The sequence below is a fragment of the Moschus berezovskii genome, chromosome 26, assembly GCF_049115385.1.
Source record: "Moschus berezovskii isolate FMDL1 chromosome 26, NW_MosBer_1.0, whole genome shotgun sequence".
Taxonomy (NCBI): domain Eukaryota; kingdom Metazoa; phylum Chordata; class Mammalia; order Artiodactyla; family Moschidae; genus Moschus; species Moschus berezovskii.
The window spans coordinates 42681798-42705854 of NC_142485.1; the positions used below are offsets into that span (position 1 = coordinate 42681798).

A 24057-nucleotide genomic window follows, 5' to 3' on the forward strand; every position below is an offset into this window, starting at 1 on the left:
CACAAGCAAAATAGCTAATAGAGATAATATCAAAGCAGTTGCTGTCAAAATTGCCAGAGATCTATGAGTCAGTTTGGTTTTACTCTCAAAGATGTTTCTATAAAACGAAAGGTCAGAGTTTCATATGAATAATTTTCTAAGCATTGGCATTTTTGTGGCAGTAAATGTCATGTTCGTTGCATCTCTTTTGTTTTTTTTGAAACACAGTGGCTGTTTTATAGCTCATGAGTTGGCAAAAATAAATAAATAGACTATATCAGTTTAAGCTTTATTAGCAGCAGCAGCATGGCTGCAGGTGGTGCTAGTGGTAAAGAATCTGGCTGCCAATGCAGGAGACACAAGATGTGCAGGTTTGTACTGTAGGTCAGGAAAATCTCCTGGAGGAGAAAATGGCAACCCACCCCAGGATTCTTGCCTGGACTATTCCATGGGCAGAGGAGATCAGAGGACTCCAGTCCATGGGGCCACAAAGAGCTGGACACGACTGAGCAACTGAGCGCACACGCGCACACACACACACATGGCTCAAGTAGTGAATATTCCTCAATTTAAAAACAAAACAGGACTCAAGTCATTATAGAACTCAACTGAGAAAGGTGTCAAAATACAGATGGTGGTCTTCACTTGTGCAAAATTTGCTAATTTTCACCTTAATGAAAGAGATGGTACTGCTGTTCATTATGGACGTGTATATGTTTAAAGAATAATCTTTTAGAAAGTTTGTTACATGATAAGCAAAGACAAGAGATGAAAGATGATGAAGGATACATGTTTGATTAAGAATATCTGAAACTTGAGTTCTGTCATTAAAAATGACATTTTAAAATTGCATAAATTCAGGTGAATTTACTTCCCAGTGGCATTTCATTTTAGAATATAAATTATCTCTTCAAACAATAAGTAAAACAGCACAGCAACACTTGTCCATGGTATTCTCCAGGCAAGAATACTGGAATGGGTTGCCATTTCCTTCTCCAGGGAATCCTCCTGACCCAGGGATTATACCCGAGTTTCCTGTGTCTCCTGCATTGCAGAAAAGTCATGAAGCCTGTTAGAATTTGAGATGGCATCATGGGGTGTCCTGGAGGAGACCTTAAAGTGTGGATGCAGCTTCTGAATTCAGTAGAGTGACTTGTCTCAACAAACAGTGTCAGGTTATGGCAATGAGAGTAATTCCAGTGACTATTAACTATGTTAAGTATTAGCTTCTTTTTTCAGTTTTTTAAAATTAAATATACAGAAAGTTTTTTTTTAATATATATGGGTATGGACTCATTTTGTCAGATTTATCTTGTGTATTTTTTTTTTTTTTTTGCAAAGAAGCAACAAGTTCAGATCAATTTAGGAGCTCTTTGCACACCGAGGTCACTTGCACCTCTCCTGGAGGCATTTAATATTGTGAAGTGTCATGCATGTGCATGTTTCATGTTGCATTTCCTATATCTGTCGGTCTACTACCAAGTATCATCTCCTGTCTATACACTCACAGACATGAACATTCACACACAGTTTGAATATTGTACACTTTTGAATGTTTACACAATTGTTATCCTATTATATTTATTTGCAAATAGATTTCACTTCTCAATATCATTTTTAATCTGTGTAGAATCTCTTTGAAAACACTTTTAATATCTTTTTAAACTCCAAACCACAAGTTAGAATCTACATTTTCCTATAAAAATTGCTAGAATAAACATTTTGCTATATAAACAACACTTGTGCACATATTCTGGAGTTTATAAAAATATAATTAAAGCCTACAGTTGTATTGGATATTACTAAACTGCTCTCCAAGGTGATTGTACTAATTTTTAGTTTCATGCTGCTGTTTAGTCACTAAGCTACATCCAACTCTTTGTGACCCCATGGTCTGCAGCCTGCCAGGGTCCTCCATTCCCAAGCATGGATCCTAGAGTGGGTTGCCATTTCCTTCTCCAGGGGATCTTCCTGACTCAGGGACCAAACCCGTGTCTCCTGCATTGGCAGACAGATTCTTTACCACTGAGCCAGCTGGGAAGCCCATACAGTCAAAGCTACATACAGATGTGAGAGCTGGACCATCAAGAAGGCTGAGCACCAGAGAATTACTGCTTTCAAACTGTGGCACTGGTGCTCTCTCTTCCTGAGAGCCCCTGGACTGCAGGAGGACCACACCAGTCAATCCTGAAGGAAAAAGGACTGCTACTGAAGCTGAAGCTCCAATGCTTTGGCCACCTGATGCAAAGAGCCAACTCATTGAATAAGACTGATGCTGGGAAAGACTGGGGCAAAAGGAGAAATGGGGCCACAGAGGATGAGATGGTGGGATAGCATCACCAACTCAATGGACATGAATTTGAGCAAACTTGGGGAGATATGAAGGACAGGGAAGCCTGGAGTGCTGCAGTCCCAGAGGTCCCAAAGAACTGGACATGACTTAGGAACTAAACAACAGTACTTTTACTAGCATTCAATTCCCTATATCGATTCAATGTTGCATATACTAATAGTAGTGGCAACTATTTTCATTTTTTAAATTACTGTCATTAAATAAGTAACATTTTCATTTTAAGTATTATCTATTAACAGAAAAAATATCTGAAACTATTTTGGTTGACTATTGCTTCTTTTATTGTGATTATTTTTATGAGGAACTGTATCTGTTGCTTTATTTATTTGGAGTTCTTTGTCTCCTTTGGAACTATAGCTGTATATTGTACAGTTAGACTCCAACTTAATCAAAAGCTAAAAGTAGTCTGTATTTTGTAGGTACTAATTGATATCATAACTTTCTTGCTTTTTTTTTGTTTCATTTAGGGTCTTCTGGTCAAAGTCCTCTGTTAGTGGTCTTGAGTGGAAACCATACTGAACAATCAAATTTTACAAGCAAGAGTAATCAGTTATATCTCCGCTGGTCCACTGACCATGCAACCAGTAAAAAAGGATTCAAGATTCGTTATTCAGGTCAGTAAGTGAAGTTAAGGTTTAATAATAAAGTGTTAATATAAAGGTTCTGCATTAAGTTTTAAAAATTAAAGGTTTATACTATAAACGTAATTTCTAAAAATGAATTCGTAACTTCAATAGAAATAATTTGATGAAATTATCTGAGTGATATCTCTAAACTGTGTTAGGGGAAATAAACTGTTGATTAATATTAATAAATAATTTTGCTAGCTTCATAACCCATTGATTTGCTTGCCACAGAAAGCAGAGATTCTTTCCCTCAAAATAAAATATTATAATATAAATATATAATAATATAAACAAAGCATATTTTAATTTTAAAATATGTTTAAAAGCTAAGGAGACAAACAGGAGGAGATAATTGTATTGTATTTAATTTTAAAAGTAATAATAACATCTTATGATTAGTAGCATGTCTTTTTATTGATTATATGTTTCAGTTCAGTTCAGTCCAGTCACTTAGTTGTGTCCGACTCTTTGCAACCCCATGAATCACAGCACACCAGTCCTCCCTGTCCATCACCAACTCCCGGACTTCACTCAAACTCATGTCCATCAAGTCGGTGATGCCATCCAGCCATCTCATTCTCTGTCATCCCCTTCTCCTCCTGCCCCCAATCCTTCCCAGCATCAGAGTCTTTTCCAGTGAGTCAACTCTTCGCATGAGGTGGCCAAAGTATTGGAGTTTCAGCTTTAGCATCAGTCCTTCCAGTGAACACCCAGGATTGATCTCCTTTAGAATGGACTGGTTGGATCTCCTTGCAGTCCAAGGGACTCTCAAGAGTCTTCTCCAGCACCACAGTTCAAAAGCATCAATTCTTCGGCACTCAGCTTTCTTTACAGTCCAACTCTCACATCCATGCATGACCATGGGAAAAACCATAGCCTTGACTAGACAGACCTTTGTTGGCAAAGTAACGTTTCTGCTTTTTAATATACTATCTAGGTTGGTCATAACTTTCCTTCCAAGGCTCCAAGGAGTAAGCGTCTTTTAATCTCATGGCTGCAATCAGCTATATGTTTCTTTATATGAGATACTATATATATAAATATATATTCACACATGTAACCATATAAAAATAAATGTTTACATATATATTTCCTTATCAACATTTAAAGGACTTTGTTTTTCCCCATATAGTTCATTTATTTTCTGTCAGTAGTTTTTTATATTAATTAAATCAGTTAATATACTTCTGAGAGATTAGATCCTCTCAATGTGGCTAGCCCAAAGCCTCATGTTTACAATGCCCTACAAAAGCTGTAGACAGACAATCTAAAATCCTCATATTTTCATTACTAAGCAAAATAGCTAACCTTTTCTCAGTGTTACTATGATATCCATGCTAACAACTGAGGTCCATTTCCCAAGGGAGATAGATGCCCACTCTATGCATTTCATGGATCAGTGTAACTCCCAGGGGTTGCTTTTTCCAAGTCTGTTGTACCTTGTCAGTGAAGGGCAACATCCTGTGGGTAAAGAAAGGTGTTAGTAGTTTTAAGAATATTTTTGCTCTCTCTGATTGGTAGGTATCATGAAATGATAAAAAGCTTTGAAAAAGCATTAGTGTTTTGAAATGTCTGTTGATGGAAAGACAGAGAATCTGAAATTCACTCATATTTTCTCTACAAAGTCTAATAAAACATGCTTAGATCTTTGTTTCCCCGCTTCATTGAAGTAGCCATTCAAAAAGCTTATCAGCAAAGAGTTCACAGTTGAAATCCCTTCATTGGAATGGGTATTGAGATCATTAGGACAATGATTAGATTTTTGTCCATCAAATTCCTTGTTCTGAAAAATAAATACTCAAGCCTATAGAATTGTTTGAATTTATTTCTGACGGGCAAAAATGGATATTGCAGGGGAAATCATAGTGAACATAATTTATCTTGTTTTATCTGTGGCAAATTACTTAATAGCCTGGTGGTGTGATTACACCTTGAATTCTGTCACTCAAAGGATATTTTCATTCATTATAGAACAAGATGATTCTCTTTGTTGGGAAATCAGGAAAAAGAAGAATTTAAAGTGAAGGCTATAAACTGTTGTTTTGTGAGTGGACATATCTATGTATCTCTCTATAGATATAGATACAGATAGTTCTTTGAACAGCTTTTCAGTTAAAATTTGATGGTGGTTCAATGACCACTGCTAGGAGTCCATCACCAGTAGTTTTAGAGCAGTGATCCCTGGACTATAGCACATGGGCCAGGGAGCTACAGCCCATAATGTGACCACATGTTGCACCACGAATCCGTGCCTTACGCATGTCAACTACTGGTCATTGGGTGTAAGGACCATGTAACTGATCTACATAACTGACAAACAAAACATAACAACAACAAAAGCAAGTGCTTGTACATCATGGTTCAAGTCAATTCAATAAACTGCTAATTTATTGTTGTGGTAGTAATGGTCATTCACTATTAAATCAAGGGTGTGCATATGTGCTAAGTTCTTCAGTCATGTCTGGTTCTTTGAGACCCCTGGATGTAGCCCACTAGGCTCCTCTGTCCGTGGGATTCTCAAGGCAAGAATACTGGAGTGGGTTGCCATGCCCTTCTCCAGGGGATCTTCCTGACCCAGTGATTGAACCCACATCTCTTAAATCTCCTGGCTTGGCAGGTGGGTTATTTATAACTAGCGCCACCTGGGAAGCCCATTAAATCAGGTACCTGAAGTTAATGATAAGTGTGGGCTTCCCTTGTGGTTCAGCTGGTAAAGAATCAGCTCCCAATCCAGGAGATCTAGTTTTGATCCCTGGGTTGGGAAGATTGGAAAAGGGGAAGGCTATCCACTGCAGTGTTCTGGCCTAGAGAATTCCACAGACTGTTTAGTCCATGGGGTCCCAAAGAGTCGAACACAACTGAGTGACTTTCACTTTCAGTGTTGGGAGAGTCAGAACTACAGAATAGGTGTTGTAAATACACCCAGACCTCAGCAAAGCCAGCTGCACCCATGTCTTCCATCCCCGATACCTCCTTGACTGCCACCCTCCATTACCTGCTCTTCGAAGGTAGCACCAGCAGAGTGCAAGGGTTTGACCCTGGCCCTTTTAATTCCTAGCATGGCCAGAAATCAAACAGGCTGGACCCTGTGTTCTAATTGTCCCCTCTGATTTCTGTGCCAAGTCTCCTTGGGCTTCCCAGGTGTGCTAGGGGTAAAGAACCCATCTGCCAATGTAGGAGACTTAAGAGATGTGGGTTCAATCCCTGGGTTGGGAAGAACCCCTGGAAAAGGAAATGAGAACCCACTCCAGTATTCTTGCCTGGAGAATTCCACTGACAGAGGGGCCTGGCGGGCTGCAGTCCATGGGATCTCACAGAGTCAGTCACGACTGAAAGACTTAGCATTCTCACCATGACTCTGTGCTTGGGCCTCTCTGTATCTTGTTCTTGATGAGTTAGAAAGGAACCAACGATGAGAGAAGGAACTGTCAGTCAGAAAGGAAATAGTTATTGGACCCTATCAGTTCAGCTACTCAGTCATTTCCAACTCTTTGCGACCCCACGGACTGCAGCACACCAGGCCTCCCTGTGCATCACCAACTCCCTGAGTTTACTCAGACTCATATCCACTGAGTTGGTGTTGCTATCCAACCATCTCATCCTCTATCATTCCCTTCTCCTCCTGCCTTCAATCTTTCCCAGCATCAAGGTCTTTTCAAATGAGTCAGCTCTTTGCATCAGGTGGCCAAAGTATTGGAGTTTCAGCTTCAACATCAGTCCGTCCAATGAACACCCAGGACTGATCTCCTTTAGGATGGACTGGTTTCGTTTCCTTGCAGTCCAAGGGTCTCTCAAGATTCTTCTCCAACACCACAGTTCAAAAGCATCAGTTCTTCAGTGCTCAGGTCTCTTTATAGACTAACTCTCACATCCATCCATGACTACTGGAAAAACCATAGTTTTGACTAGATGGACCTTTGTTGGTGAAGTAATGTCTCTGCTTTTTAATATGCTGTCTAGGTTGGTCATAGCTTTTCTTTCAAGGAGCAAGCATCTTTTAATTTCATGACTGCAGTCAGCATTTGCAGTGATTATAGAGCCCCCCAAAATAAAGTTTCTCACTGTTTCCATTGTTTCCCCATCTATTTGCCATGACGGGACTGGATGCCATGATCTTAGTTTTCTGAATATTGAGTTTTAAGCCAACTTTTCACACCCCTCTTTCTCTTTCATCAAGAGGTTCTTTAGTTCTTCTTCACTTTCTGCCATTTGGGTGGTGTCATCTGCATATCTGAGGTTATTGATATTTCTCCTGGCAATCTTGATTCCAGCTTATGCTTCATCCAGTCGAGCATTTCACATGATATACACCACATCTAAGTTAAATAACAGGGTGACAATATACAGCCTTGATGTAGTCCATTCCCGATTTGGAACCAGTCTGTTGTTCCATGTCCAGTTCTAACTGTTGCTTTTTGACCTGCATATGGATTTTTCAGGAGGCAGGTAAGGTGGTACTTGAAGAATTTTCCAGTTTGTTGTAATCCATACAGTCAAAGTCTTTGGTGTAGTCAGTAAAGCAGAAGTAGATGTTTTTTCTGGAACTCTTGCTTTTTTGATGACCCAACAGATGTTGGCAATTTGATCTTTGGTTCCTCTGCCTTTTCTAAATCCAGCTTGAACATTTGGATGTTCACAATTCACATAATGTTGAAACCTGTCTTGGAGAATTTTGAGCATTGCTTTACTAGCATGTGAGATGACTGCAATTGTGTGGCAGTTTGAACATTCTTTGGCATTGCCTTTCTTTGGGATTGGAATGTAAACTGACCTTTTCCAATCCTTTGGCCACTGCTGAGTTTTCCAAATATGATGGCATATTGAGTGCAGCACTTTCACAGCATCATCTTTTAGGATTTAAAATAGCTCAACTGGAATTCCATCATCTCCACTAGCTTTGCTTGTAGCCATGCTTCCTAAAGTCCACTTGACTTCTCTTTCCAGGATGTCTGGCTGTAGCTGAGTGATCACATTATCATGGTTATCTGGGTCATGAAGATCTTTTTTGTTTCGTTCTGTGTATTCTTGCCACCTCTTCTTAATGTCTTCTGCATCTGTTCAGTTCAGTTGCTCAGTCATGTCCGACTCTTTGCGACCCCATGAATCACAGCACGCCAGGCCTCCCTGTCCATCACCAACTCCCAGAGTTCACTCAAACTCATGTCCATCGAGTCGGTGATGCCATCCAGCCATCTCATTCTCTGTCGTCCCCGTCTCCTCCCGCCCCCAATCCTTCCCAGCATCAGAGTCTTTTCTAGTGAGTCAACTCGTCGCATGAGGTGGCCAAAGTATTGTAGTTTCAGCTTTAGCATCTGTTAGGTCCATACAATTTCTGTCCTTTATTGTGCCCATCTTTGCATGAAATGTTCCCTTGGTATCTCTAATTTTCTTGAAGAAAGAAAATAAGGTTCTGTTGGACCCTGTAGAGTTAGACAATTATCCTGCTTATCCTCTCTCTTAACAGACTGAACTGTGACAAAAACCCACCCCAAGGACCATGTCCCACTGACCCTTCAGGAGCATTTCAGACTTTATCTCTAAAGTTGGCCAGGGTCTACAGTCTGCTTGGTCTTCCTGCTTTTTATTATTAGTTTAATTTATTGACACAATAATTCTCAGTATTTGGTAGCTGAGGTGCCTGATTATACTCATACCTTCCCTAAACCAAATATTTTGGTTCATTCAAAACTTAAAGTATTATAATACATATTTTAATCTCTCTACTATATATGTACTGGTTTAATTCATACTATGTTTTTTTTAAACATCCCTCTGCTACAATCAGGGTTAAAATGATGCTTTATCAGAACTACGTGAATGTGTTTTCTGACAAATTAAAAACAACATAATTATCCTTCTCAGAAAAATATAGGCAGTTGATTGAACCACATTTTACATATGGAAGGTATAAAACAATATCCATTAAACTTTCAATAGACAAACTTTCAGAACTAAAATCTGATTTTAGAAAATCAGATTCTCAAATAAAGATCTAAATAACTTTAAAAAAAAAAAAGCTTAAAGTAGATAGTCTCAAACAACTGAACATAGAAAATGCCATAACCAATAGGACACGAGTTTCTTCTGAGAGTTAGTGGATTTCACCTTAATAAAAATGAGTCCGTTAAAAAAACGAAAAATGAAACAGCACTTCAGAAGACCCTCTGGCTGAGACTATTCTCTGAGGATGCATCTCACAGGAGCATGGTTGACAACCCAGCCAGACACAGAGACATAACTTCTTGACAATTATCTGATGTGAAGTCTTCAGAAGGTTCCTTCTGAATTTATTTCTAAGGAAAAGTTTGGCATTAAGCCTTCAGACCTGCGTGTGTGTACTTTCTATGTGGAACCCCCACAGGGTATTGGGACATTTAAAACCTCTTCTTTCAAAAGGAACCCTGGATTTCCAGGGCATCACAGTTTTCTTTAGTTTAGTGTTTTATTCATCTGAAGGGGGTTCATAGGATTTTATGCTGTGGTGAAACTGGTCTTGTAAGAGTAAACTGAGTTTCTTTCTCTAAATGTGTAAATAAGATGCAGAGCCTTTTAGCCACTGAAAGGTTAGATTCTGTGTAGGTAAGACTGATTTTCACAATTCCCATCTCTAATTTTTGCAAGTCTCCCTGCAAATGTGATGATTAAAGCTATTGTAAGTAGCGCATGTTCTTCAAAGATGGTATTCAAATCCCACATGTTAAAAAGAAGCTACCTCATGGTACAATTCTCGGGATTCATTTAACAACAAGGAAAAAATTAGTGGCCTTGATTGCAAGATATTATAGTCTTAAATTTTCTCCATTTTAATGATTTTGTTGTTGTTGTTCAGAAAGTGAGAATTCTGCCACCACATTGATTAACAGTTGTAAATAATCTAAACTTCAAACTCAAGAGACTTGACCCTTGGGTCTAGATTTCTTGAATTTTTTTAAAATGATAACTTTTGAATTTTTTGGATTATTTATCTTTTTATTTCATATTGGAGTATAGCCCATTAACAATACTGTGACCATTTCAGATGCAGAGCAGAGTGACTCAGCTATACATTTTTTTTTAATTGATTTTTTTAGACTTTTTTTAGCAGTGTCAGATCATAGCCAGGAAGTTCCAGAGACTTTCCCTATACTCCTTGACTTCTGTCTCCTTGTTCACATCATCAACAGAGGCTACATTTGTTAACCTACACTGATATATCATTATCACCCAAGGTCGATAGCTCACACTAGGTTCACTCTTGGTATTGAACATCCTGTGGATTTGGACAAATGTAAAATGACATTAACCCACCGTTGTAGATTCATGCAGGGTATTTTCACTGCTGAAAGATCCTTCGAGCTCCACTGTCCTTCCCCCATCAGCCTCTGGAAACCACTAATCTTTTTACTTTTTCCAGAGTTTTACCTTTTCTAGAATGTCATAAGGTTGGAATCATGCAGTGTGTATCCTTTTTAGGTTGGCTTCTTTCACTTAATCATATGTAATTAAGGCTCCTCCATGTCTCTCCATGGCTTTTGACAGATCATTTCTTTTTAGCCTTGAATGATATTGCATTGTCTGGATGGACAGTTGGTTTATTCATTTACCTACTGAAGGGCACCTTGGTTGCTTCTGAGTTTTGGCAACTCTGAATAATGCTGCTATGAACATCTGGGCATAGGTTTCTGTGTGGACATAAGCTTTTAGCTCCTTTGGGTAACTGTCAAGAAGCAAGATTGCTGGATCGCATGATAAGAGTGTGTGCAGTTTTGCAAGAAACTGCCACACTGTCTTCCAAGGTGGCTGCTCCATTTTGGATCCCCATCAGCAATGAATGAGTGTTCCTCTTGCTCCACACCCTTGCATCCACATCCACAACACTTTTGTACTTGAAGATGCTTTTAGTAAAGTTTCTGTATCAGTGCTGATTTCCTACCATTTTAATAATTAGAGACTCTCTTTCATTTATATGTCTCTTACCAAGCAAAATACAGCATTTATTTATTTGTTTATGTATGTGTGTTTGTGTGCCCACAGCACCTTACTGCAGCTTGACCCACACCGTGAAGAATGGTGGTGTTTTAAATAGGACTGCAGGAGAAGTTGGAAGTAAAGTGCAGTATTTCTGCAAACCTGGGTATCGGATGATTGGCCATAGCAATGCCACCTGTAGACTGAATCCAGTTGGCATGTATCAGTGGGATTCCCTTGCTCCGCTCTGCCAGGGTAAGAAATGTGTTTTTCATTCCCAAACTTGAGTTCAATTTATTGCTTTTATTTTAATCACAACTTACCAGAGCTGTGATTATGGATTAAAAGGTAAGGGAAAATTGAATGTGAGTTCATAAAAACAAATTAAACTTTCTACTGACTATGCAAACACTTCTAACATTTGCACTTGGCTTGACTCAGCTTTATAGCCTGAATTCATAGGATGGTTTGAACACTCACTAGATACTGTGTAAAGTTATCTTAATACTTGACTTATATTTCATTTTGAAATTAAAAACTGTGTTATCCAACTTAGAGTTTTCTTGACAGTTGTATAAATTTTAAAAAATCAATTACTGAAGCTCATTTTCCCTTATCTTAGATTAAAAACTCATACTTTGAGCCACATACTGCATATTTCATTTTCTTTTGGTCACTTAAAGCTAGGACTTGTTAGAGTTGATTTCAATATCTCATACCTTTTTCCCCATTTTATCTCCCATATGCATAGAAATCGTATTTCCAAATAAGACTTTTTAATTTTAATTGAAGACTTTGAATTCATGAAATTTTCATATTTTGTCTTATCAAAATTTATATGTATAATGATATATATTGGTCTTTGATAGCTAATTACATTTTATGAATGGAATCTCATATGGATTTCCTTGTTTCTCAGCTTTTATTAGATATTAGACTTTCTAGTATTGCTCTCTGAGACAATAATAGATACTATCACATTGTTGTATGTCTCTTTAATCACAAGAAGTTAATCAGACACCTAGCCTGCCTCATTTATGTTGTACCTCCTGAAATTCTTCTTTAATGTAAAATAAGCATAAGATCCAATGAGCTTGTTTCATTAGGAATGATTTTTTTTTTCCAAAAGGAGTTATTTTTCTTTCAAAAGAAGAAATGCTTCTCATTTTCTTTAAATGTTTCATTACTCTCTGCCTATGAAGTAGGATTATTCCTCAGAGAACAGCCCCGTGGACTACTGTCCTTGGCACTGGGATCAGAATGCCCAGGACATAAGCCATGACCTAAATAGAAGACTGAACCAGGAAAAGGGCTGAGAACAGAATTGACAAGAGTTCCCAAACTCTGACCTCTAGGGCCTGAGTCCCTGGTCAGGACCCTGAATGGACTTTAAACTGGAATCAAGCAAATAAAGAAGTGGACAAATACCCCTGTGTGGTACTAGGAACCCACTTTTAATATCCATTTAATATATTTATACATTTAATATATATTTAATATTGCAATATATCATTTAATTTTCAGTTGTTTTCTGGAGGTGGTATAGTTTTTTCTGAATGGTTTGAACAGCATGCCTTTTATTCTGACAGAGGAACAAACACAACTTATACATTTCCCACCTGCACTAAGATGTTGGCTTTTCTTTTAAAAAAAAATGTGCAAAATAATATTTTGAAATATTTGCTACAAATGCACCTTTTAGTAACTGAGGGAGGTGTAAATCCAAGGGTCAGTGTCTGGTCTTTTCAGGCCCCAGTGCTAGCTTCATGACCATGAGGGTGCGGCCCAAGGACCCCCAGCAGGATACCTGTCCAGGCAGCATTCGATCATTACTTTGAATGAGGAGAAATGTGCACATTAATGACTTTCTTAGAGAGGTATTTGAGAATGATTTTCTTTTTCCATTGAAGGTAATATATCTTCTGACAGAATCTTCTTTACTCTCCTTTTCATAGACTTTTTACTGGTGGCATCTTAGAAGCACAGAATTTTAATAGAAGAACATCACCTGATAGGCAGTGCATCCTCATCTCCCTATGTTTGGTTCCTGCTACAAAAACAGGGTCTTTGTTTTGAAAATCTGTTTACTGATTTATTCTGGTTGCGCTGGGTCTTCATTGCTTTGTGCGGGGCTCTCTCTAGGTGTAGCGAGTTGGGACTGCTCTCTAGTTCCGGTGCTCAGGCTTCTCATTGTGTTGGCTTCTGTTGCTATGGATGGAGCACAGGCTCTGGAGCTTGCAGGCTTCAGTAGTTTTGACACATGAGTTTGGTTGCCCCTCAGCATGTGATCCAACCAGTGCCCCCTACATTGCAATGAGAATTCTTATCCCTGGACCACTAGAATTGTTGAGACAGTTCAAGCGCTTGGACAGTCCTGGGCAGGACCCAGCAAACAGGCACCTATACTGTCCCTCACCTGTGAGTAAGAACAGGCAACCAGCCAGATGGGTGTGTCGTTGCAGAGAACATCAGCCTGTTTTTCTTCCTTTCCTTGACCTTTTAAATTACTTCTCTCAGAAAACCTGTTATTGGTTTTTATGCTTCTTGATAAAGCAGGGCATATCTGCTGCCCTTCAGGCTTCATTTCCTGCCTTCAAGCAAGAGGCTCCGCCAGGCAGCTGTTTCCCTTATCAATACACTCATCTTATTCATCTTGGAAGGAAGCTAAATTAGAACTGAAATTTTCTGTATTATCTCAAAGATCCAGTTAAACTGGTGCCTCACGGGGCTCGGCTTTCAGGTCCCCATGTTACACGGAGAGTAACTCTTTATCACAAAGCCGTGATTCCCAGAGCCCTTGTGAGCCAGAGTCCTGGTTTGGACTTGATGTTGTGGGTTGTTTATGCTTTGCCTGTGTTTTGCAGGCAATGAAGCGAAAGGACAGCGATCACTCTCACAAATGATATCATTGAGCTTCTGTTCATACAGTCCAGACTTTAAGATGGAAAGATATCATCGCCTGCACTCTGCTAATGTGCACTAATGTAAAGGGTGCGGGCAGAGTGAGAGACGGGTGGGCAGGCAGGGTGATTCCTGTGTGTCTGCTGTGAGCCAGATGGTCACCGCCATATATTCTTTGTTTAAAAATGTTTCCCAAACCTTTTGAAATACAAAAGCCATTTTCAGCTGTCACACTGTACCAGTTAACAGGCTGCTTCTGCCCTGTGAGGAGGTCTGCTGACTTCTGACCCAAATAATGTGCCAGGATCAGATCACAACACAAGGGTAATTCAGCCAGTGTCAGATATCATCTATAGTTTTCAAATTGCATCTCAAGCATTTTACAGAAGATGTATAATATACTCTATCATGTGATGGAATCCAGTGTGTTTATTCACCAAGTTAAATGATGCATTTTCTCCATTTATGCTTGGCACATACACCACTGAGCTCCACGTTTCCAGCCTGTGTCTGGAACATGGTGGATAATAAACACAGTAGTGAGTGCAAATGTACATGAAGGGTAATTTAGTGTAATAGCAGTAGTGATATGAAGCCCTTGATCTTCCTGGGCAAGGAACTGTGCAAAGTTTGCAGAGTACTCATCTATTTCTAAGAGAATCTAGAGTCCTGTTGACAAGAGTAGCTAACAGATCAACTGTGTGCACTCCAGTCAAGGACAGACCCATGACATTGCACAGGAAGTGCACGATCAGAGCACACAGCCATACACAGATAACTCACAGTGTTCCCAAAGCCCGCAAAAGGCCCTGGTGTTTCCCTTTCTTCTGGAGGGAAGAGTCCACACTGAACATTAGAAGTGTCACTGAGTTCCTCTAGCTTTTGTCCCCAGGCTCTTGGTTTTTATTGACTGGAACTGTATTTCTTTGTACCCAAGAAATGGCTCTTTTCTTTTTAAACGTTCACACCTTGCCTTCTTATGACTCCTCCTGCAGTCCTTCAAGAGCAGAGAGGTGGGGTCAACTACTTTCTGCAGTGTCCAGTGAGAAGTGGCTTTGCCCCTCAGTGTCTGGTCCAGCAGCTGCACGTGCCAGGCCACAGCCTTTCCTGGTCATCAGTCATTTGTCTGTTGACCACTGGGCCCCCTCCTTTCCGGAGCTCTTCTCTTTGTTTCAGATGATTGTTTATGTTTTCCTTTCTTGGGCTGTGTAGAGCAGCTAAAGATGCTTCTCAACTGAATCCTGAATTCCTGCATTGTCCATTTCAGAACCACCAGTGTTCTTAAGTTGCCCATCTTTTTGTGATAACGTCTGTACACACTAGTCAGGATGTTCCTCTGTCTGCCCTCATTCTCAGAAACACTAGCCTTTATCCCTCATGACAAATAGGAAGCTGCTTCTTATGCTAGTAAAGCCTCTTTGTAAAGGGCCTGACATCACACCCGACCCCAGAAAGCAAATAAACGCTGTGAAGCCCTGCTGGCCTAGAGGTGATTCCAGCCTATTATCTCCTATTTTACTGCTATTTTCTGTCTCAACCTTCACCCAGGATTAATGGTGTACTGTGCGCTGACTGAGAGTCACCTGAGATGTGGCTTAGAGTTTCGGAAATCACACAGATGTAGAGAACGGACTGGTGGACAGTGTTGGAAGGAGAGAGTAGGACAGATTGAGAATGTAGCCTTGACATGCAGCCTGCTGCTGTTGCTGCTGCTAAGTCGCTTCAGTCGTGTCCGACTCTGTGCAACCCCACAGACAGCAGCCCACCAGGCTCCCCCACCCCTGGGATTCTCCAGGCAAGAACACTGGAGTGGGTTGCCATTTCCTTCTCCAATGCGTGAAAAGTGAAAATGAAGTCGCTTAGTCTGTCTGACTCTTAGCGACCCCATGGACTGCAGCCCACCAGGCTCCTCCGTCCATGGGATTTTCCAGGCAAGAGTACTGCAGTGGGGTGCCATTGCCTTCTCCGATATATACACTACCATGTGTAAAATAGATAACTAGCATGAAGCTGCTGTATAACACAGGGAACCCAGCCTGGAGCTCCGTGACGACCTAGAGGGCTGGGGTGGGGTGAGAGGATCAAGAGGGAGGAGAGATATTTATATATAAATAATTATGGCTGATTTGCCTTGATGTAGGACAGAGACTACCCCAACATTGTAAAGCAATTATCCTCCAATTAAAAACAAAACACAGAATTTGGGAAATCAGTGGAGACAAGGGAAATAAAAAAAGGGGAGAGGGAGTGTCCAGAAATATAATTAATGCCCAAATTCAGCATGGCCTTTGTATTAGTTTGGCCAAAATTCTGGTAAAAGCCTTAATGAACTTTTTGGCCAACCCAATATTTTCAGAATTATATTTTTTAAATATATTTCTAACCTATTCATTTATCCATCTATTCACTTATCACTGGTGGTTGGACACTGGGAATGAAAAGATATGAGTATACATAAGTGTGATTGCAGCCATGAAGTTAAAACATGTTTGCTCCTTGGAAGGAAAGTTATGACAAACCTACACAGTGTATTGAAAAGCAGAGACATCACTTTGCCAACAAAGGTCCATGTAGTCAAATCTATAGTTTTTTCAGTAGTCATGTATGGGTATGAGAGTTGGACAATAAAGAAAGCAAACCACCTAGATTCTTATAAATAGCAAATACCCTGAGACATGTCCCCCAGCACAGCTATTTGCTATTGATAAGAATCTGGGTGGTTTGCATGACATTTCTAAAGCTCAGTTTGCTTATTGGTCTTGTTAGTCAGGGTTTTGTAGAGCAGCAGCACCGATAGGATCCACGTAGATACAGATTTCCTGTAAGAGCCAGCTCACTTGGTTGTGTAGGCAGAGAAGTCTTGGGATCTGCAGGCTGGAGACCCAGGCAGCCAGTGGTGGGATTCAGTCCAGATGCCAGGGAGTCCAGTGGGGTTGGGGACGGGGGTTGGGAGGGGGCAATAGGGAGAGTGCCAGAAGCCCCACGTAGGGGCAGGAGAAGCTGGACCTCCCTGCTCAAGCATAAGGAGCGGATTCCCCCTTCCTGTGCTTTCTTGTTCTATTCAGGCCTCAGGACTAGATGACGCCCACCCGAATGCGGGAGGGTGGACTTCTTCACTCCTTTTGAGATGCATATGCTAATCTAGTCCAAATCCATCCTCACAGATATACCCCAGAAATAATGTTTTACCTGTTTTCTAGGCACCCTTTAGCCCAGTCAAGTTGATAAATGATATTAACCATCATAGAAATAATAAAAAATAATAATGTAATTTACTTCTTGCTGTGTTTTTGAGGTTAACTGTTTTTTGAGATTGAGTGAGGTCATGCAGATAAAAACTTCTCACAATGGCAGAAACTTTGCATTTGACCGAGGAAAGTCAGGTGTCACGCTGATGAAGATGATAGTATTGTCTGGAGGTTAGCGATGGCTCAGGGGCTGCATCTGAGCCTACCTCCTCCAGATGTGGATGAATTTCTCACCCCTGTCCTCTGTGTGCTCAATGCATCAGGCCTGGTACTGGTTCTGCAGAGCCCAAACCTCAGGGTGACTGAGAAGACACTGGACGCCCGGCCCAGCCATGTCAGACTTCAAGTCTCCCTACTTCTGGTCCAGAACTGCCTAATTTCTCCTGATGGTGGCCTGAGGTGTCTGGGGGATTCATGATAAAATGTATTAGTGATGAAAGGGAAAAACATTCTTCCATTCTATTTAGTTTTTAGGGGACCCTAATCTAGAGAATTGATGGATGCTCTGCTTTTTATCAGGGCTTCCCAAATGGCGCTAGTGGTAAACAACCCCACTACCCATGCAGATTGTTTTTGTTGTTGTTCAGTTGCTCAGTTGTGTCCAACTCTGAGCAGCCCCACGACCTGCAGCACGTCAGGTCTCCCTTCCCTTCACCATCTCCTGGAGCTTGCTCAAACTCATGTACATTGAGTCGGTGATGCCATCCACCCATCTCATCCTCTGCCATCCTCTTCTCTTCCTGCCTTCATTCTTTCCCAGCATCAGTGTCTTTTCAAATGTTAGTTCTTCACATCAGGTGGCCAAAGTGTTGGAGCATCAGCTTCAGCATCAGTCATTCCAATGAATATTCAGGATTGATTTCCTTTAGGATTGACTGGTTTGATCTCCTTGCAGTCCAAGGGACTCTCAAGAGTCTTCTCCAGCACCACAACTCAAAAGCATCAGTTCTTCAGCACTCAGCCTTCTTTATGGTCCAGCTCTCACATCTGTACATGTCTGCTGGAAAAACTAGCTTTGATTATATGGACCTTTGTTGGGGAAGTGATGTCTTTGCTTTATTTCGTACCTCACCTACATTATTACTAAAACTAGCTGGTTGTTTCTACAGAACATGTTGATGGAGACAGGATAAGATAACTCTGCTAAGGGAACTCAAAATGCTGGTAAATCATCTTGTATTATTCATGCCTAGAGCAAATGCAACTCATTAGCTGAGGGTGTGGTCTCTTTTAACCCATTAACAAAGATGCAAGGCCCATTGATTAAACCCAACAGTGCTTCCTGGCTTCTGTCCCCTGTAAGGTACTGAAGAAATTTGTCTGTAGTTAAGTACTGTGACAAAGACACACTCTGGAGCTGCAATATATTCAGATGCCACTTTTACTGTAGTCTTCTTTAGGCTAGTCATGATTTTTCATTTTTCAGACACCTTGTGTCTGCCTGAGTGATTAATGGAATGTCTGCCATTTAAAGATGGTGGCTAAATCAGAACTCAGTTTTACTCCTGGGATCTGAGATGGTTCAAAACCAGACCCAGTACAAGAATAGACACCATTCACAACCATGCAAATATTTACCGATGTTTTAAAATATTTGTTAAACAAATTAATTTATGTTGACTTTGAAAAATAAATAATGATGTGTTGGAAGTGAGAAAACATGCTTGCTGCTACACCAGGCCTAGGTAACACCACACAAATTCAGAACATTTGGAAGAGGAGCTAGATCTTCCCCTGTACTTCCACTTGCCATGCTTATCTTGTGATGGTTTAGAAAACTCTCTGTCGAGCAATGTGGAGGGAAGGGAGTGGATGCCAGGACAGACACTTCTGTCTTGTCTGTGCTGAGGAAGGCTTTGAGTAGAATCATTGGCATTTAGAGATAAGCCTACAGAGATAATCTAGTTTACCTTCCTCTTACACATGAAAATGCCATAGCTGTTAAAATACGTGCAGAATGTAGTGGACTTCAGATCAGGGATTCGTGACCATGGGAACTGCTAGTGTCAGAGTTAACTACAGCCCCAGGGTTGCAGGAGCCTTTCACTATAACACAGATGCTGCCTCAGCTTTAATTACCCAGGGAATCATTTTCATGCCTAAGGAGAGCATAACAGGCCAGTTATGCTAAATACCTATGACGTTCAGGAAGTTAATGATTTTAAATGATTAAATCACTATTAATACCAACTGTGTAACTAAGGTCCTACTCAAAAGGGGGAAAAACAAAAGTTTTGTGTCTGTATACCTCAAGAGTATTTCTCACTATTTATATTAGAATTAAATTATCAGGAAACTCATTTTGGAAAAAAGAATCACTAATAATTAAATCATAATCCATCAAATATCTCCCTTTCTTCCTCTCTTCCCCTCCGTTCCATTCCCACTATGTGTTTATTTTTGTGGATGCCAGATTGGAAAGGACATGGACCATGTCAATTGACCTAAATTCTAGCCCCATCTTTTCCAAATTTAACAAAAGGAGTCAATTTTAAAAATAATTAAAAATTGTACTAGCAAGCCAGCTGGCTGTGTGATCACAGAAGACTTATGGGCTTTCCAAAGAAAGACAAGAAGCATTTATTTGCCTTTGTTTTCACTTTCCACTTGCTCCCAGTGGTCCTTCACGTTACTCAACTTTGAGTTTATCTCCATTATATGTAAAAGAAGGCTGAGCACCAAAGAACAGATGCTTTTGAATGGTGGAGGAGACTCGAGGGTCCCCTGGACAGCAAGGAGATCAAACCAGTCAATCCTAAAGGAAATCATTCCTGAATGTTCATTGGAAGGACTGATGCTGAAGCTGACACTCCAATATTTGGCCACCTGATATGAAGAATTGACTCATTAGAAAAGACCCTGATGCTGGGAAAGATTGAAAGTAGGAGGAGAAGGGGACAACAGAGGATGAGATGGTTGAATGGCATCACCAATTAAATGGACATGAGTTTGAGCAAGCTCCGGGAGATGGTGAAGGACAGGGACACCTGACATGCTGCAGTCCATAGGGTCACAAAGAGTTGGACACAGCTAAGCAACTGGACAGCAACAAATATGTAAAATGGAAATATTGTTTTACCTTCATCAAATTATGTAATAATTTTTAAAATTCAGACTAATTAATTAATAGGAATGGAGAAAAAGAAATTATATTATTTGAATTCTTTAAATAACATTTTATTTTTATTTTTTAATTTATTTATTTTAATTGGAGGCTAATTACTTTACAATATTGTATTGGTTTTGCCATACATTGACATGAATCTGCCCCGGGTGTACATATGTTCCCCATCTTGAATCCCCCTCCCACCTCCCTCTCCATCCCATCCCTCTGGTTCATCCCAGTACACCAGCCCCGAGCATCCTGTATCATGCATCAAACTTGGACTGGCGATTCGTTTCACATATAATAATGTACATGTTTCAGTGCCTTTCTCCCAAATCATCCCACCCTCGCCCTCTCCCACAGAGTCCAAAAGACTGTTCTATACATCTGTGTCTCTTTTGCTGTCTCGTATACAGGGTTATTGTTACCATCTTTTTAAATTCCATATATATATGTTAGTATACTGTATTGGTGTTTTTCTTTCTGACTTACTTCACTCTTATAATAGGCTCCAGTTTCATCTACCTCATTAGAACTGATTCAAATGTATTCTTTTTAATTGCTGAGTAATATTCCGTTGTGTAAATGAAAAGATGCTCAACATCACTCATAATCAGAGAAATGCAAATCAAAACCACAATGAGGTACCATTTCACGCCAGTCAGAATGGCTGCTATCCAAACATCTACAAGCAATAAATGCTGGAGAGGGTGTGGAGAAACCCTCTTACACTGTTGTGTAAGAGGGTTACACACTGTTACACTGTTGGTGGGAATGCAAACTAGTGCAGCCACTATGGAGAACAGTGTGGAGATTCCTTAAAAAACTGGAAATAGAACTGCCATATGATCCCGCAATCACACTCCTGGGCATACACACCGAGGAAACCAGAATTGAAAGACACACGTACTCCAATGTTTATCGCAGCACTGTTTATAATAGCCAGGACATGGAAGCAACCTAGATGTCCATCTGCAGATGAATGGATAAGAAAGCTGTGGTACATTTACACAAATAAAAATTTAAAGTAGAAACTTAACATGAGAATTCATGACATTTCTGGGGAGAACTAAATCCCCCAGGTGCCTGAGTACACACATTCTGTTTTCTTTCAGAGACCCTAACTCTATAATGTGCTGATGTATTTTAATCTTTCAACAGATTAGTTCCATGGTATGTGTATGTGTGCTCAGTCATGTGTCCAACCCTTTGTGACCTCATGGACTGCAGCATGCCAGGCTTCCCTGTCCTCCCAGAATTTGCTCAACTGCACGTCCATGAGTCAGTGATGCCATCCAACCATCTCACCCTCTGTCACCCCCTGCTCCTCCTGCCCTCATCAGTGGACCCTTTGTTCCACTCATGCAATCTTGTACTTTGAATTAAATATTGAAAGACTCAGAGAGTATGTTATGGAATGCTGCAATAAACATTAGAAATTCTGATTCTACATTTGTGTCTTCTTCAGAGTTCCAGAAGAAAAGGAGAAAGAGGGAAAATATTAAAAAAAAAAAATGAGGAGAAATAGCTGAAAACTCCCCAGATTTGGCAAAGTATGTGGACCTAACAGATTAAAAAAGTTAACTGAATCCCAAACACCAGCAACTCAAAAGAATACCTACCAGTGATTCATGTCAATTTATGGCAAAAAGCACAGTAATGTAAAGAAATTATTCTATAATTAAAATAAATCAATATACTAAAAAAATCTACAAAGTGCTTTGCTCTTTAAGTGGAGTTCATTTCCAAATGAAAATGGGACTCACCCATAAATTGAACATGACCATACCATACCTACCAGTTTTTAGTAAAACTTCTGAATACTGGATACAAAGGAAAAACATCTTGAAAATATCCAGATAGAAACCATGGTTTACTGATAGGTAAATAGGAACTAAATTACAGAACATTTCCCATCAACAACCTGGTGGTCAAAAGGAAATCAAATGACATTCTTCTAGTGCCGAAAGGAGAGAACAATCGATCTAGAGTTCCATGGTTAACAAAAATATCCTTCAGGAATAAAGAGGAAATCCATTATTACCAAATGCTGAAAAACTAAGAAAATTTGTTCTAGCAGACAGAATTTAGAAGCAAGGCTAAAGGAAAGTCTCTAAATAAACAACAATAGAAATATAATAAACTTAGAGCATCAGGAAGGGAAAAAAGAACAAAAAAGAGCAAGAGTATGAGTAAATACAGTGGACTTTCCATTTCCTTTTGTGTGTTCTAAATTGTCTGACAATAATGGCAGCAGAATTATAACACATCTAATGTAGTTCTCAAGGTATACAGAAACAGTAAATAAAGGATACTATCAGTGAGGGAGGGTAAAGTGCTATAAAATAATGTAAGCTTTCTACATATCCCTCCAACTGGTCAAATATCACCAATAGACTTGAGAAGCTTTGTACATATAATTCATATCTAGAACAATGACTTAAAAAGCAGCAACAAAGAGATAGGCTAAAGGCCTATGGTAGGTAAACCAAGATGAAGTTTTAAAAATGTTCAAGTAACTGACAGGAAGGCTGAAAAATAAAACAGAGATAAAAATAAAATGGCAGACTTAAGTATTAACATATCCATGGTTACAATAAATGTAAGTGGTTTCAATATACCAGTTGTAAGACAGACATTGGCATAGTAGATAAGCTGAATAACTCAATGGATAGATATGGTCATGTTCAATTTATGGGTGAGTCCATTTTCATTTGGAAATGAACTTCACTTAAAGAGCAAAGCACTTTGTAGATTTTTTTAGTATATTGATTTATTTTAATTATAGAATAATTTCTTTACACTACTGTGTTTTTTGCCATAAATCGACATGAATCACCCATGGATGCACATCTGTCTCCCCATCCTGAGCCACCCCCGCCATCTACCCACTCCATCCCTCTTGGTTGTCCCAGAACTCTGGCTTTAAGTGTCCTGCTTCATGCCTCTGCAAAAGCTTTTAAGTTTAATTAGGTCCCATTTGTTTATTTCTGCTTTTATTTCCATTATTCTGGGAGGTGTGACATAGAGGATCTTGCTGTGATTTATGTCAGAGAGTGTTTAATGCATGTTTTCCTCTGAGAATTTTCTAGTTTCTGGCCTTATATTTAGATCTTTAATCCATTTTTAGTTTATTTTGTGTATGGTGTTAGAAAGTGTTCTAGTTTCCTTCTTTTACATGTGGTTGACCAGTTTTTGCAACACCACTTGTCAAAGAGATGGTTTTTTCTCCAGAGTATATTTTTTTCCTCCTTTGTCAAAGATTAGGTGTCCATAGGTTCATGGATTTATCTCTGGGCTTTCTATTTTGTTTAATTGATCTATATTTCTCTTTGTGCCAGTACCATAACGTCTTGATGACTGTAGCTTTGTAGTATAGTCTGAAGTCAGACAGGTCAGTTCCTCCAGTTCCATTCTTCTTTCTCAAGATTGCTTTGGCTATTTGAGGTTTTTTGTAATTCCATACAAATTGTGAAATTATTTGTTCTAGTTCTGTGAAAAATACCATTGGTAGTTTGATAGAGATTCCATTGAATCTATAGATTGCTTTGGGTAGTATACTCATTTTCACTATATTGATTCTTCCAATCCATGAACATATTTCTCCATCTCTTTGTGTCATCTTTGATTTATTTCATCAGTGTTTTATAGTTTTCTATATATAAATCTTTTGTTTCTTTCAGTTCAGTTCAGTTCAGTCGCTCAGTCGTGTCCGACTCTCCGCGACCCCATGAATCACAGCACGCCAGGCCTCCCTGTCCATCACCAACTCCCGAAGTTCACTCAAACTCATGTCCACAGAGTCGGCGATGCCATCCAGCCGTCTCATTCTCCGTCGTCCCCTTCTCCTCCCGCCCCCAACCTTTCCCAGCATCAGAGTCTTTTCCAGTGAGTCAA

General features: G+C 39.8%; 1 protein-coding gene across 1 annotated transcript in view; it reads left to right on the forward strand.

The window, feature by feature from the left end:
* The window catches only part of CSMD1 (CUB and Sushi multiple domains 1), a 1848896-nt gene that overhangs the window by 1703141 nt on the left and 121698 nt on the right, over positions 1-24057 (forward strand). The window contains exons 49-50 of the mRNA XM_088832674.1: positions 2800-2946; positions 10972-11160. Of these exons, the coding sequence (XP_088688800.1) occupies positions 2800-2946; positions 10972-11160 (336 nt within the window). The remainder of the gene's footprint in view (positions 1-2799; positions 2947-10971; positions 11161-24057) is intronic.